Source organism: Lampetra fluviatilis, chromosome 1, assembly GCF_964198595.1.
Source record: "Lampetra fluviatilis chromosome 1, kcLamFluv1.1, whole genome shotgun sequence".
NCBI lineage: Eukaryota > Metazoa > Chordata > Hyperoartia > Petromyzontiformes > Petromyzontidae > Lampetra > Lampetra fluviatilis.
In genome coordinates, this window is record NC_136275.1 from 1,320,806 (window position 1) to 1,337,952 (window position 17,147).

The window sequence follows — 17,147 nt, forward strand, 5'->3', positions numbered from 1 at the left end:
CACCATGGCGACGCGGCCCGGCTCGCCCCGCCCGCTTTCGACAGGCTCGTCAATGGTGACCGCGGCCTTTTACAACGTGATTCTTATACATAACATTGTAATTCTTATACATAACATACAATGTGATTCTTGTACATAACATACAATGTGATTCTTGTACATAACATACAATGTGATTCTTGTACATAACATACAATGTGATTCTTGTACATAACATACAATGTGATTCTTGTACATAACATACAATGTGATTCTTGTACATAACATACAATGTGATTCTTGTACGTGACATACAATGTGATTCGTATACATAACATAATGATTCTTATACATTACATACAACGTGATTCTTATACATAACATTGTGATTCTTATACATAACATACAATGTGATTCTTGTACGTGACATAGTGATTCTTATACATAACATACAATGTGATTCTATACATAATATAATGATTCTTATACATGACATACAACGTGATTCTTATACGTGACATAATGATTCTTATACATAACATTAAATGTGATTCTTGTACGTGACAATGATTCTTATACATAACATGCAATGTGATTCTTATAAAAAAAACAATGATTCTTATACATGACATACAACGTGATTCTTATACGTGACATAATGATTCTTATACATAACATAAAATGTGATTATTGTACGTGACAATGATTCTTATACATAACACACAATGTGAATCTTATACGTGACATAATGATTCTTGTACGTGACATACAATGTGATTCTTATACGTGTTTAATTTTAATAATTCCTAATACTGTACATTTCTGCACCTTGCTTACATAATGTCTTTTCGTTGCATGCTCTGTTGATTTGTAAAACTCATTACCTCTGTCAAATGATCAATTGGTAATGTAACAAATTATGTTGTCAAAATCAATGAGAATGTCGTTGGGGAAATTGATATATTATGCTTAATAGTGTCACATGTTCTGAAGTTACATTCTTAATATACAATACTAATGCATTTATAGATTTCCATTGTTAATATTTCAACATTTCAATTTAAAGCTTTCGTGACTGCAGGGATTCATCGTCTTGGTTCTTTCGGTAAAGTCATGTTAAATGGAAATAATAAAATAATAAAAATAAAAAATAATAAAATAAAAAAAAATATTGTAAAATAATAAAATAAGATAATATTCTTATGTTTTCTTTTTATTATTTTATTATTTCCATTCTACGTGACTTTACCGAAAGAACCAAGAAGAATATTTCAACAATTACAGTACAGTATTTCAAATTGGGACTATCAATATTGTAGTCACAATTATGGTATATTCCTATGCTGGTGTACTTTTAGGTTGCTGGTGCTTTCACCTCGTGATGGCAGTTAGCACTTATCTCTTAACTCCAGTGACTTACATAAGAGATCTGTCATTAATATCTACCTTTTGACATACCAGGTCTCGTCGATGTGTAAGCCGACTTAACGATGTTGTCAACTTGGCTTGGCCATCATTAAAGCTGGACGCTACCACAAGAGTCGTCGCCATGAGAGGTATCAGGTTTGGTGCCACTAATGTGCAACACAGTACATTCACGTACGCCTGATATTTTGTCTGGCATTCCAAGGGTAACACATAGATCATTGTATACTTCAGTCTGCAGAGCAATAACTTGAGCCTTTGACATGTTTACTTTCTGTCAAGTGTAACGTACTGTATAGTGTTTCCGTACAAGGAACACATGCAGGTTTGTTGGTACAGCACACACGTGCCCTGTTGATTCATTATACAGGCAGTGTGTTATATTAAGTCCAAGCTTTAATTAGAAATTATAATTCAGACTATTAATAATTATGGATTAACAAATGGCTTAAGCTGCAATTTTCAGGTGCAATATATAATACAGTATGCAAAAAACGAACCGATGGAATTAGTAATTATGTACAGCATATTAAACTACACATTGTGTGCTGTTCACAAACATTAGTGATTTCATAGTACTACAGCTTACTGTAGCAGTGTTACTCACACACTTTGGCATACAGCATTGTGTTGCATTCCTCACGAGTAAATTTCAGTGCTGCAGAAGTTACCACGGGACAAAATGTAACTGCGTAATTGCAAAACAACTGCTGTACCCAGTGACACTTGCAGTGGCAGTGCTGAAACTGAACTGAAACGAATACAAGGTTTCGCTTATGAGCTTTCAGGAGATGGCAGTCTAGCAAAGGATTCTTGAATCCAATTCTGCCAGAGCTTTGTATGTTGGAGCATTACACCAGGTATTCATTCTGGTTTCCTCCCACATGTGAAATAACCATTAATGGAACTGAGCAACAATCCCAATGCAGAACCCTTACTGATAAAGAGTTATCACTATGGCTTTCCTTGATAAAGGGGACTTTTGTTGTTTTGCTATGAGATTCTGTTGCTGTATTTACCTTGCTTTCTAGCCTGGCACGGTGACAGCGATGGGCCATGGAAGACGATGGAGACAGACAGGGGAGTCCCATACTACGTGCAGTAAGTGGTTATTGGCTTCTGGCATTATCATTATAAACACAATATATAAACCCTATTTCGGTAGAGTGCAACAATCAACTTATATTTGGCATGTAACATTTATTCGAAACCGTGACGATCATTAACAGTGATGCTGTTTTCCTTGCTGCTTGCTTTTCTGTTGGCAGAAGGGGCAGTGGGGCGAGTGGTCAGATTCACTGGTTCCACCCTGCCATGCAGGGGGCTCTTGGAGACTTGGGTAAGAAATGGTCTCACTTCAAATTCGAGAGAATAGAAAGCAGGAGATACATCTGTACATCAGTTGAGAATTTAATTGGGCACATTTGTTTAAATTACGTTTTTTTACTTGACCTCACAAAGATTTCACTTTCCAGAGCTATTAAACTATTTATTATTTTACCAGATAAGACCCACTGAGCTACAGAGCTATTTTTTAGATGCGACCTGGGCACAAATGATAGCTCAACGAAGTAGCTTATCATGTGCAAAGTGGTAGCACAAAATACCCTCAACGCATGTTTCTAAATGTGGAGGGAAAAACCAGAGAACCCGGACAAAAATCCACACGATCACAGGGAGAACACGCAAACTCCAAATATACAGGCGTCATGGTCAGGATCGCCCACAACCTCCTGTATACCAGGCAAGGTAGTTAACGTCTCGCCACCATGGTGTCCCCATGTGCCCTTTCCTCTCAAAGGAGTTACATTCTTGCCATAGAGGCAGAAAGTCACTCTGTTATACAGTACATTGTTTTAGTTGCCTGATAAGTGCTTTCTTAGTATCAGACCGGACTTGCAATTAAAACTTGCACGAGTTCTAAAGCCTGTTTTTGCTTATGTTGATATACACATGACCAAGACAAAAACAGTACATCAAAGTATTTCATGTGAGCGAGAAATGTAGCCTCGAATTGAATAGATATCAAACCTGAATGTGTGCGTTCGGCATAAGGAGGATACCCACACACCGCCTATTCGATACCATTCTTACACCAGCTATACTCCCGTAGTTAGATGGGCCCACAGTCTGTTGATGCTTAGTTGCTGCGTCTTCTACTTACAGAACAGCTGAACGTAATCCGCTATGCTGTGTACAGGACGGCCGCAAAATTGCTGGCACTGCAGAAATTCTGCTGCTGTGAGTATCTTTGCACCACATTTGCTGTCTCTTTGCCAAAACTGTAAAATGTGTGATCTCATAAAAATCTTCCTTCCCTTAATAGTGTGAGTTGGGTTACGGGTAGACAGCAGTGCTTCAGTGCTACAAAATAGAAATGTATGAGAATGTTAAAGACTTAAACATGATATCTGGGATATTCCAATGCATAGCACAAATAGCCACATTATGTAATATTTATAACATCCTTAAGCAATGTATGCCATTTTTCAGGTAAACATTGATAAATATAATACATTTTCAAATGTACAATGCATAGTGTTGCTAAATGGCAGTGCGATAATGAAGTTTCAAGAGAGGTGCCTTAATGAGGGAAATTAGATAACTCGACATGTCTCAGCAGGTCATGTCTTCAGTTCCATGAATAATTTAGTTTTAAATATTGAACTGAAAATGGAGGCTAAATTCAAAGTGCTGAACTAGACATAACAGACCAAAACGTTTGTCCATTTGAACATGCTTGTCTCAAACAGTGATGTAGTCTTTATATTCTAGATTTGAAGCTTTCGTGACTGCAAGGATTCATACTCGTATCTATTTAAATGTAGGCATTTTCTGTATCAAAATATATAGCTCCCATGAATAACTTATAAATATTTTATTTTATCGAGGTTCACATAATTTTAGATAATTGCAATTATAATAAGTGGTATTTTACGCTGTCTCTTCGATTGCACAAAAAAATCTGATTGAGATTTGATCACTATGTAAAATGTCACAATGGTTATCATGAAACAGTTGTGAATAAGTCCTGAATTCTAAAAGAGCCAAAATCAAGAAAATGTCCATTAAGTCTCACTCATGGTCATATGTAATACCCCATATCCAAAAATTGTCATAGCTAAATATTCACTTGTATGCCACTGTTTCTCTAAAATTTTCCTTAGTTCAAATGCAATAAACAAACAAGTCACCGGGTTGTGAAAATTGGCTTTATATTCTACGTGTATTGCAGTGCATCTGGTGAGCGTGTCCACAATCCTAACGGTGTTCAATTCCTCCGCCGTGGACTGGGAGAGCGAGCTGAATGTCCGGCAAGTGTACCAACTGTTGCGGCAAGTGCATGGCATGGCCAGCAGAGAGCAGCCCTTGCCGCATGTTGATGGGGAACTTGCGAGCGAGCTCACCCTCAACCTGCTACTTGCCATATGTGACAGGTGAGGGCGTACGGTGCTAAATGTTACAGCGACTACACATTCTATTAATGCTCTGTAAATACCAATATAGTAAGAACGCTTTCATTTTGAAAAATTACAAGTTGAATTTCTCCTTCTGACCTAGTTATACGAGTAAATGAGTAATTCCTCACAGACTTTCACCGGCCTGTTGACTGTGCTGTGGTTTTGAAGTGAGCGGAGTGGCCAGGTGTCTCCCCGCTCCATGTGGAATGCCCTGCTGCTCCTTTCCACCGGGCAGCTGACTCACAAATACAGAGGTGGTGTTGTGTGCTTCTGCTTTGCATAAAGTTTGAGTTTGTCTTGACAGACTACAGAGAAAATAATTTCGTGGGCTCAATCCCACACTAATATCTGCAGTACTTCCACATTATAATGCTATAGGTATTTCATGCAATAACATTTCTGTACTTTTGAGTCCAAAGGTATAGGTTAAAAGTAGCTGTCATAGTCATCGGTAGCGTAAGGATATATTTCATGCATTTGGAGCATTGTTAATACTGTAATATTCTGTATCAAGCAGTAGGGATACTACATCTGCACCTCTAAGGTAAATTGGATGGTAATTTGAGAACCATTTGAAAACATTTTTGTGAATCACGAAACGCACTTGAAGGAGCATTTCTTTATTGTCTTCTAGCTCTTTATTGGGCCATGCTGCACAACCATCAGGGCAAGAGAGATGTTGCGGCTGGAGTGAGCAAGTCCGCTGTCAGGACCTTCCTACAGGACACTACCCAGGTGCTGCATGGATAGAGACAACGTACAATATTTGTTCCACAAGTAACTGAAGAATAATATTTTATGTGAATCTTATGCAGCATCGTACATAATGGACTCCTCCTGTTTGCCAATTAAAAAATAACTTATGATGTCAGTTGATAAACCTTAAACATGCACATTAAAAATAGCACGAGATAAGTTTATTCCCATGATAATAATACACATTCATTGTTCAATTCATTAATCTATATATCGGCATACTGTTGAAATGTATACTTAAGTGGCAGCTGCGTAGAGTGTGCATGCGAAAATGAGTTGAACATGTAATGTTTGTTTAACGTCCATATCCTTAACAGTCTATATGGCTCTTGAACAGGAAAGGGTAATGGATTTGTTTTTTTAGTCCCGGAATGCTTTGTGCATGCTTCACAGCTGTTGGCACTGCTGGGGGAGGGGTGTGCCTTTGGGACGGCTGAAATGGCGGTGACCAGCCTCTTCCATGCCGTGAGTTACCATTCAAACATTCCAAGGTTTAACTTTCCGTCCATAAAACCGAACCATTAGCCACGGAACCCTGAGCATATTGAATTCTCATGTGCATGAGGCATACAATGTACAAGATAAACTACGTGCAGAATGCAGTTTATGCATGAACATATAGAGCTCAACAGCTGTGTGCTTATGCTGCTATGAGGATCTGTGACAGGCGTATGATGTGTGAGTAACCTGCTGTGCCTGTGCGTTTTGTCACACAGGAGTCTGTCGGCAGCATCACAGAATCTCAGTTTTTAGGGTGGTGCCTCTCTGAGCCGCAGCTCTTCCTCTGGTTGCCTGCAATGTACCGGATGATGAAGGCTGCGGGGAGCATTCATGAGGCCAAGTGTAACATTTGCAAAACTTGCCCAATTGTGGGTCTCAGGTGCCTGATGCATACAAATACAAGAGTAACACCACAGTCACAAAGCCTGATTTCCCCTACCACTTTGTGTCCATTACTTGATTTTACGAATGCTTTTCAACAGTGCAAGCGTATGAAATTATTTGTTGGAAATTGTTTATTTTTACAGGCTAACTTTCAGCCACACGCTACCATACACAGCCATGTAACCAGCTTTCACACCAAACGCAAGCAGTAATATTCTGATGGTGATAATTAATGTGCACTGACCTCTGTCATTGCCAGGTTCTGCTGTTTGCGCTGCTGGAACTTGGACTTGTGCCAGAACTGTTTCCTGACTGGGCGGGACACTGGGTGGCATGCGCCTTCACATCCCGTCATGGAGAGCTGCACCTCGGTCAGGCCATAGATGTACTCCACAATTTAAAATCTGTACATGATGAGAAAAACCCATCATAACAGAAACGTAGTGTAGGCCGGAAAACCATGAGTTTCAAACAACACGCATAAATGTGTGCAAAAAGCACTTGGCCTCTGTGTATTATGCAAAATCCATCATCAGTCCCTGAAGAACTGCTTCGGTCACCATCACAATGCGTTTAGATTATTTAGATAATTTTGTTGCTATAAATTTGCACATGATAGGTAAACTTCGTTGAGCTATCATTTGTGGCTAGGTCACTTCTGAAAAATAAGCTAATAGCTCAGTGGGCTATACCTCGTAAGATACATTTTTGTAGTTTTGTTTGCATATTTAATTCAGTGATATGTTTACCTTTCCTTTACTTTGCACTCTTATCGTTTTTTTATATTGTTGTTGTAACGTTCTGGACTGAAATTAATTTGAGCAAATGTCACCAGCTGACAGGTATGGTCAAATAACTCCCATTACCCGCATGGTGTCAGAGAACCCCGGTCAGGCAGTAGCCAAAAGGGCTGTGCATGTACGCGATGAGTACACGCAGGGTGTGCTGTTGGCACGCAGGGTGGAGTGTGGAGTGACGTGCGGCTGTGCCTGAGGAAGGTGAGGAACATTGTTCTAGGCGAGCGCTGTCGCACGAAGGAGGCGTGGAGACGTGCTCGCCTCTGCCCGTCTTCTCCACTCAGCGCAGGACCATCTCAGTCGGTGTGCGTGACTAAGCCTCTGGCATACAATTTGCTGTGCTTGTACTGCATGTACCTTGATATGCACATGGTGAATTTTGCATCGTAGTTTAAATACACATTTGGCTTCTGTGCAGTGTGCCTAAAATCGCAGTGTGTTTGATTTCACATGCCGGTTTGGTAGTATCATGATTTATTCTGTAACACTATATTACTACAGCGAATTAATTGTATAAATATGGTTGTAATTACATTAAATACCGTGGAAAAACCATCCTAAACTATTAATAGAGTACCTTTGGTATTTAAACAACACGTTCCAAAACAACTTTGTTTTATACTTGTACATATTTATGCAGTGTCTAAGAATTATGCTTAAAAAAGTAGTTTTATGTTTACTGACCAAATTCTCAGTAGTGCCCGTGCAGTTTCACCACTTTAGATTGTGTTCAAGAGTGCATTAATATTTGGTCAATTCGCAAAATAAGTAGGACTACCAATAAGGCCACTTACAGGCATATTTTAGAACTTGTCATCGCGTGAACGACGTCCACTCCTCCCTATGCAGTGCGACTGGCGAGGTGGCAGTGGCCCCTTCTCATGGCCACTGCATGGACCCCTCGGCAGGGTCCCCCTACAGGGTGGCCGGGGGCCTCCCCCTGAACAGGCACGGCTCTGAGCCACTCCAGCAGCAGGTAAGGCCAGGCCAGGACGACTTAAGGAGCTTGCACACCTTCGATGCCACATGTAAGAGTATTATATCGTATGGAGTGGTGGCGCAGGAGTTGGCGCACTGTACTGTGGACCCAGCGACTTACATTTGACTTCCAGCCATGACTAACATCAGTGGTGAGTGATATCTTACCTGGTCCTGGGCCCCACCGTTGCTCACCCAACAGCGTGGTGAAGCCTTTATCAAACAATCCACATATCTCTTGACTTAAAGCTTTCGTGACTGTAGGAATTCATATTCTTTGGGTCTTTCGGTAAAGTCACGTAGATAGGTTCAAAGAAAATAACAAAAAATGACGACGTTTCGATCACAATACAAGCGGTCGTCTTTTTTTTATCCTGAAGACGACCGCTTGTGTTGTGATCGAAACTTCATAGTTTTTTGTTATTTTCTTTGAACCTATCTCCGTGACTTTACCGAAAGACCCAAAGAATATGTAATCCTCATAACTGACAAGGCATGGGGAAGCCTTAATCCAGCAGTGGAGCAATGCATTTCTAAAGGCCTGCACATTATCATGAGTATAATATATTACATCTGTGCTGTGTACAATTTAAGTGTTAAACAGGGACCTCTTTCCGATAAGTTAAAACACTCATACGTTCTCATTAATTGCAACCATAGTTTAGAATTGTTTTAGATCTAAATGCACACAGAAATAGCACCTATCGTGCCTGCAGTTTGGTGTTGAGTTGAAGTCAACTTTGAACTACTGTCCACAGTAGATTGCTGAAGGTTTATCTCGCTATTTGAGCGGCATGTGAAGCGACCGCTTGTGTACTGGTGTGTTACACTCTGCCGCTGGGCCAGGCGCATCCTGTGTCTGCAGAAGTGTTGGCCAAGGTGGAGCTTCAGGAAGGACGGCGAGAGATGAGTCCCAGACCTCGACCCACACAAGAGCGCACACGGCAGCGTCCAGTGCTCGGCCACAATGCACACCACAAGGCGAAGGGCGTCATCACATGCCACTCTGCACTGCAAACGGTACCCGGCCAGTTGCTTTTCATCAAAAAGGACGCAGTACAGTAAATTAAGCAATATAAGCTCTGCAACAGCAGAAAGAGCTATAAGAGCTAATGACATGTTTGGCGATGGTTATGTTTACAGTTTTACATTTTAAAGCTATGAAAAGCTACCCCGCATGCCATGTTAAAAAGAAAACCACGTTGACGATTAAGTAAATCACCTGTTTAATTTTTCAACGTAAACTTAAGAAGATTACTTTGCAGGCAGCACCTGCAACCTGTGCGGCTGAGGAGTAGGCTCAAAATGAGTTTACCGTAATGTACATTTCGTGCCGCTCACCATTATTTCCAGCTTCAAACGCAGAAACGTATCTCTGTTTCTAGGGGCACGCCAGCAAAGGGAAGCAGTGTCTGGCTGTGGCGGCCAGGGAGAGCGTTGTGTTCAGTGCAGTAGTGGCCAGATCTGGTGAAGATACCCTGGTTCACCCTACCTCCGTTGTTCCTGCCACCTCTCGGCATTGCCCCAGCGAAACAGGCAGCCACCAGCAGCAAGCACATGCGTGTTCTGCCTTACATGGCTACAGCATTGAGCCTCACAAGTCTGAGCGTTGTGGCTCACATAAGCGACTTGGTAGCAAGGTTCGTCATCCATCCAGTTTAATACAAACACCGATATAATTCTAGATTTGAAGCTTTCGTGACTGCAAGGATTCATACTCTTGGGTTTTTTCGGTAAAGTCACGTAGGTAAAAATAAAAGTAAATAATAAAAATAAATGAAATAATAAAATAATAAATCACGACGTTTCGGAGGCAACACAAGTCTCTGTCATCAGGTGGGACCGTCACAGCTAAATTTACTGTATCAGTATTTTTCCTCACTTGATACAGTAAATTTAGCTGTGACGGTCCCACCTGATGACGGAGACTTGTGTTGCCTCCGAAACGTCGTGATTTATTATTTTATTTCTATTATCATTTTTATTATTTTTTTACCGACGTGACTTTACCGAAAAAACCCAAGAGTACCGATATAATTTACAAACGCAACAGGTCAACTATTGCTTCATGCTATGCATCACCTCAATTCATGAGAAGCAGCAACACACATTTTTACCAGATGCGACAATTGTATTTTTGCTAGAAGAGCAACGTGCCTCAATCAGATGTTTGTAATTGAAAGGATGACGTGACTGTATTGACACGAGACAAATGTATTCTCCTAATCAGAGACGGGATCTGAACACAGATAAGAGACAGTCCCCCAGGAAGCAGCTCATGTCGTCTCCCCAACAAATTGTGCCGAGCGAGCGAGACCTTTTCGTGGAAAAGCCAAATCCCGGTGGCAGCTGGGAATGCTGCACTCAGGAGCGGAGCGCAGAGCAACAATCCAGAGGGTCCTTCCACGAAGTGGAGGAACTCATTGCTAAACTGGAGGACGCTCTTGTACTTAAAGCTACGTCAGGTAGGTCTGTGGTCAGCTTTGCACTGAGTTGTGATTTTGTTTCAGCAAATCGTAAATGGTATCTGAAGATAATACTGACATCCTGTTTCATTCTATGACTTACAATGGGATGTGATTGTGTGTGTATGTGTGTACATGTGTGAGCATATTTGTGCATGTGTACATATGTGTTTGTATCTTTGACAGGGTGCTCTATGGCAAGACGGCAATTTTTGCTGGCAGCTACGAACATGGAGACAACTTTTTCCCAACTGGTGGACACCATGGCTTGTCAGACAGGCCCTGAGTGCACGTATGCTGCCTGATTCGTTTTGTCTGTTCACAAATATGTCACTTAACGAGGTTTCATAGATGTCGAACACTCGTAAATGAGCACGTTAGCCAAGATGACCCAATTTCGTTTGTAGAGTAAAAAACTGAAGTGTAAAACATCCTTAAAAGTATCAGTTGTGTGTGAATTTAAGATGTGAAAGAGATATGAGTTAAAACTTGTGAAGAAACAAGCTGCATTTTAAGAGTACATGAAAGGCATTCATATTTATTTTTGGAAAACATAACATTTTAAATCTGTTCCGCATAAATATGTGTTAAGGTCAGTATTTACAATTTATAGGCCACATGAAGATTTCTGAAAAGTGTTATTACCTTAGTTTGGCACTCTTAGTTATACTAAACTATCTGAAAAACAAAAAACACCTCGAAACTTTCAAACATTTTCACACTTTACATGAGTTAAAGATAAACTTGAGAGCATAAGAATAACAATGTCATGGCATCCTGTAGAGATAGAATGTTGAAATTGGCTCGTGGTGTGTAGGAACGAATTGCATTGTTGCATCGCAAGACTGTGAGAGATGGCGACATCTTGGGCAGGCATTCGTCCAGCAGTGGATAGATCAAGGCTGATGTTGATGTAGATCGCATCTCTGGGAACGACCTGCAGGGTCTGCTTCTGGTGTGACGTTGACTCTGGAACGTGTCGACAAAAGCCATCGGCCAGTCTCGCCAAAATTATGAATCGGGCGCTTCGACATGAAGCTCTGTCTTTATCGCCCACGTAAGAGAAGCTGTCGGAATATTCTGTAACACTTCATTCCACTTCTCCATAGAGGTCGTCGTTGAAGTAGACATCTTCATTCCTGCGAGGTTGCGCTTCTGCATTTCCAGATACTGGCAACATACGCACAACCACACACAGACCATATATGACCAGACGCACCTACAAATACAAAAACTTACACCTACAGCAGAACGTCACTTGAATGTGTGCAGAAAGAAGGATTTGTTAGTAACTGCTGACACGCAGCCGTAGTAATAATAATAACAACAATGCGAGTGGATGCTGGCCACGGACCCCGGAGTGAAGAAGCACACTGGAGATACCCATTGGGTTCTGCTCGCTCTGCGTTGGTCCAGCTTTCTCTTTTGAATGGCAAATGGACGACCCTCATTTTATCTTCTTGGTTCTTTCGGTAAAGTCACGTAGGACCAAGAAGATGAATCCCTGCAGTCACGAAAGCTTTAAATCGAAATTTGACCCTCATTTTAGTTTATAAGCCATTCTGCTCCACTTTTAAGTCTTCTCAATTACATGTTGAAAACCCTCTAGAAATTCCCAATTTCAAGTACAGATTATGGAAGAATGGATTTTTAAATAACTCCCTGAGAGTGTAAAAAAACAGGGCTTAAGGTGAAATCTTACGTCCCATGTCTGGAATTACTTTACAGTTCAGTCCTCCATATTCACTATACTCAATATTCTAATGAGTCGCTCAAGTTTCCACATTTACCATTTCAATATTGTCTGATTTGATGAATGATGCACAGTCAATGTAGTCAACATAACCTTTGTGTATCGTATTTTGTCATGTGTAATTATTACTGTACCTTGTTTTGTGTCTGAAAAAAAACCTTGTACACACTTTGAGAATGCCAAGCCGCTGTTGTACTGCCCTTTTGTTAAACTTGATATTCAGCCGTATTGCTTAGTGATTTCTTTAGTTTCTTTACGCAAGAAAAGCCTCACCGAGTCTCATGACTTTTTTATGAGGATCCTGTCAAGTTTTCACAGTATTACGGCGATGGTTGCGATGCATAAATCCAATTGCAGGCCGTGCCTAATCTGCTTCAGGCCGGCCGCTGGATTCGAACTGTGAGCCTCTGCAACAAGCTGCCACGCGGCCATGCCACTGCCCTTTATGAACTAATTAACTCACATAATACAATTAAATACATCGTTACACATTGGCTTAAGGGTTTAAGAGTTCTCAAAGGAAATGGTGAGGCATCACAAGTCCCCGCTTACCCGTCTCAGACTTGCTGATGTTCTCGTAGTCTTGCAATTCTATCTCTATCTCAGTTCCACTTCCTGCACTCAAAGACACAGAACTTGCTGTTGGTTCATCAGAAGTAAAACACATGTTTTGTGAAATTGCACAGATTGAACAATGCATTGTTTTTGGCACCTTAGCAACTAATATACGAAGTTTGAGTTTAGTTGATATCTTAAAAGGATGATCCCGTTTTGCCAACTGCCTGGCTATTTTACAAGGTGAGATGCGTGGTGCGTGAGCACAGCAGCAAAACAAAAACAATGTAGATAACAAGTACAGGGTCCTTATGGAATAATATTGCACAATTTACAAACGAGTTTCAAAGATACCGTACAGGTAACATTGATGGACTGCAGAGGGCTGGTATGAGCAGTTGTGGTTGCTACGATGTAGTGGTGGTGGTGGTTTTGACAGTTCAAAGCTTGATGTATTGGAATTTCAAAGCTCAGTTAGGTGGAGGTGTAGTGGTCATGACTGTAGCGGCGTTGGTAATGGGTAGCGGTGATGCTGTAGGGGGGACGGCAGAGTGAATGGCGTTTTGGGACCGCACCTTGACTCAGACCACTCATCGGCACGTATTCCTCGCCACAGTCCTCCTCCATAGACTCTGTCAAAGTAGCGTATGTTAGGTTTATTGTGCCAAAGAAAGCATGAATATTATGAAAAAAGCACGCCACGTGAACCAAAATGTTTCCTGTCAAGAAATATTTATTTAAAAATGTAAATGATATATTTATCTCGAAGATGGAAACTACCAGTGGGCCTAGAGTCCTAGACCACTGTGACATTGCATAATTTTATGTTGAAGCCATTTTACATTAGGCTTCAGGCTGACGTTAAAATTAACCATTAGTTTAACGTCCCAATTGAAATATTTTTTTAAACATACAATGCAGCAAGCATTCTCATCGAGTAGGTTTTTTTTCACAAGACACCACCACCGTGAGTCTAAATGTATGCACACCAACTTTCACACGTCACATCGTTGCCACGAGCCATCAAAACCACACGTCACTCGAACTACTTATATCACTCCTGCAAAAACAACAAAACGAACACGAGCTCAATGTAGATGGTATCCTGTGTGAGAGATTCTCACTCTGCCTCACAATACACACATTCACTCTACCTTGGTAACGGTCCAGTACATGGTTGGGTACGGCCATTGCTTTTTCTGGCAGCATTGTCTGTGGCTTGCAGTCGTACCTGCGTTACATTCATAGCAATCGGCGACACGTGCATCAGGACACTTAGAAAATGTCTGTCTAAAATTGAGTTGAGTTATATCAAGCACACTGTGTGGTACTGAAACAGCAAAAAAAGAGTAAGTGAAAATACTTACTGGGTTGCGTATGGAGAGAGTAGTACTTTCTTCCCTAAAAAAAATGTGAAGACAATTCGAATTAAACATCACATCGCCACGGTCTCATCCACTCCCCATGTTTGCCTTTTGACATCTAACTGCAAAACGCGTTCTCGTGTAGACGTTACATTCAAGTGAAAATTAACGTTGCGTGCCTACCCCGGCCGTTCTAAACACCGTCAAATCAACGAAAAAGCGTCGGCGAAACACGTACTCATGAAGCAGGCGTAAGTGATTGCTGACAGAAGCAGCAGTGGCAGCAGCGCTGCCCCCACGCAGACGGCGATGAGCAAGGGCATAGGGAGCGACGAGATGGTCCACAGGCTGCTCTCGGAAGAACGACCGACCTCGCTCATCAGCAGCTTGGTCTCGTTGCACCACCAGCCATTCATCGTGGACGAGCCTGGACAGAGAGCGCTGTGAATCCACGTGCACAATGTTCGCCACGTGACACCTGCTATGGATATTGCACACACGTGGCGGCTTGAATCGAGCAATTCGTCATCTCGGTAAACACAGCACGCAGACACAGCGGCTCGCGAGTATCTTTCCGAGCATCTCGATGAGATGACCTCTTGTATGTTGAACTTCTTTCGCACCGTACGTAGCCAACCGCGCTAATCGGAGGTGTGAAGCAACCCAAAGTGGAGGTCCGTGCTGGAAGTTGCGTCACAAATTGATCTTAATTTGGCGACTCGGGTGGGTCAACTGTATGGGCCAAGGTGTCACCTTGATTACTGAAAACCTCGACGCAGAAGCTGAGCATGGCACGACATGGAGACCAAGGCCACACCGTGTCGGCTCGCGCCGCTCGCAGAGGCGTGCGTTGGCGTAAGCGCGGCGACGAACAAAGTTTCAGTTTTTTTTTATTTATGAGGTATAACCCTGTGAGCCATGCGGCTCTTGACTCGGGTGCAACCGCAACAAAACAAAAGCATGAACAAGAAACATCTTAAAGTGAAAAAATAAAATAAATGAAAACAACTAAATTAAATCACGACGTTTCGGGCGCACACACAAGCGTCTGTCATCAGGTGGGAAAGCATGGCCTACTGCTGATGCAGACAGTCTGCGCCCGAAACGTCGTGATTTAATTTCGTTTTCATTTATTTTATTAAATTCTTTAGCTACGTGACTTTACCCAAAAAACCAAAGAGTATGAATCCTTGCAGTCACGAAAGCTTCAAATCTAGAATCTTAAAGTGACTACACGCAACGGAAAAATCCTGTAAAAAACACAGCAAAGTCTTGCAGAAAAAACACCGCATTCCAACGCTGCGCAAAAATCCCAGTGGGATGCAAGTCGAACAAAAGTGTCCACTGTGCAAAGGGGCTGACTCGATTTGCTGAGGCAGAAGTGGGTGTCGCGGTCCCCGACGGTGCAGGTCCACAGCCCTTCCATGCTGGCCGTCACCACCTCTCCGTGCTGCTCGTCCGCGCCCTTCCCCAGCGTGAAGAAGGTCCAGCGCACGGGGGGGGCAGACGAGGCGTGCCGGGGAAGCCGGCAGGTGAGGTTGACGGACGTGCTGGCCACGAAGGGGCCATGTGGAGACGCTTCGATGTGCAGCCCCGTGCAGTCTGAGGTCACCAACGCCAGACACACAGCAAAGGGGCCGTCCATAAATGACGTCACGCGGTTTTGAACGATTTTTGACCCCCCCCCCACCCCTCGTCACACGGCGTCACAAAAAGTCAGACCCCTCCCCCCTTTAAATGTGACGTCACAAAGCTCTGCCCCCCCCCCCCCAAAACCATATTTCCATTTTGAAAATAGAACATGATTCAAATCGCTTTAAACTATTGTCATTGTAGTGCGTATTTAATGTGGCGCTGCACTCTGATGTTGTAGGAGTGTTGTTATCACAATTAGTGTTGTTATAACAATTCTATATTTATTTAAAGTTGCGCATTTTGATGTGACGTCACATTTCTCACCCCCCCCCCCTCGTCACACATTGTCACAAATGTCTGACCCCCCCCCCCCCAGGTGCGTGACGTCATTTATGGACGGCCCCATATATGTTTATTTGAGTTGTTCGTGAATAAGCTTTAGGTTTTTTTACGTCCCTTAAGGACATGTAAACTACATCCCACAAAGCCACGCAAGCGCGAGGAACCACAGAACGAGTGAGCCGGCGCCAACAATTGCCCAAGCTCTGCGGCTCTCTATATGTTCAGATGTTATCAGACAATTGAGTCTCTTTTAACAACATCGCATCGATTAATTACTTCATTGTCATCATCGGGAGTTAATTGATCACTGACGATGTTTGGGAGTCGCTGATTGACTGGAGTGACCACGTAACGAGTAACCACGGCCGTGGCGAGAGAGAGATGTTGGATGTGGGGTGATGCGTCTGGAAATATTTTCCAGTTTTCCGACTCGGATAGACCAGGCTGAAGTTAAGCCCTGGTAATTATTATCGTCGGATCATCGATATCAGTAGTCTGCTATGTCTCAAACTATACATTTATAAAATAGATATGCAATTGGCATTATATTATAGTAACACAATTAGCGTAAGATAGACACAGTGGAGTCTGCCGGTTCGTTGAAAAGATAATTTATCAATACTCTTTGGTTCTTTCCGTAAAGTCACGTAGGTGTAAAATAAAATAATTTTTTAAAATAAAATAAATTTTAAAAATAAAATAATTTTTTAAAATAAAATAAAAAAATTAATCAAATAAATTTTATACCTACG

General features: G+C 41.9%; 1 protein-coding gene across 5 annotated transcripts; it reads left to right on the plus strand.

Moving 5' to 3' along the window:
- Nucleotides 1–7: 7 nt before the first annotated feature.
- LOC144947933 (uncharacterized) lies at nt 8–12,706 on the plus strand. Of its 5 annotated transcripts, none has more exons than XM_078877662.1 (17): nt 8–55; nt 1,441–1,542; nt 2,436–2,505; nt 2,673–2,743; nt 3,571–3,645; nt 4,640–4,841; nt 5,034–5,119; nt 5,500–5,600; nt 6,015–6,086; nt 6,338–6,501; nt 6,766–6,877; nt 7,466–7,608; nt 8,153–8,279; nt 9,128–9,301; nt 9,667–9,921; nt 10,512–10,746; nt 10,933–12,706. In XM_078877662.1, exons 3-17 carry the CDS (start codon nt 2,471–2,473, stop codon nt 11,049–11,051), a joined length of 1,971 nt encoding a protein of 656 aa, XP_078733788.1. In that variant the 5' UTR covers nt 8–55; nt 1,441–1,542; nt 2,436–2,470; the 3' UTR covers nt 11,052–12,706. The 5 variants fall into 5 exon arrangements, with proteins under 5 accessions (XP_078733788.1, XP_078733516.1, XP_078733577.1 ...); XM_078877390.1 differs by having other exon boundaries at nt 14–55; nt 1,441–1,535; XM_078877451.1 differs by having other exon boundaries at nt 39–97; nt 1,441–1,535.
- The last annotated feature ends 4,441 nt before the right edge of the window (nt 12,707–17,147 follow it).

Bases quoted from the DNA above. Each gene is read 5' to 3' on its own strand.
- LOC144947933 (XM_078877390.1), top strand. The intron at 6,087-6,337 runs GTGAGTTACCAT...TTTGTCACACAG, and splicing joins TGACCAGCCTCTTCCATGCC to GAGTCTGTCGGCAGCATCAC. The intron at 8,280-9,127 runs GTAAGGCCAGGC...CCGCTGGGCCAG, and splicing joins CTGAGCCACTCCAGCAGCAG to GCGCATCCTGTGTCTGCAGA.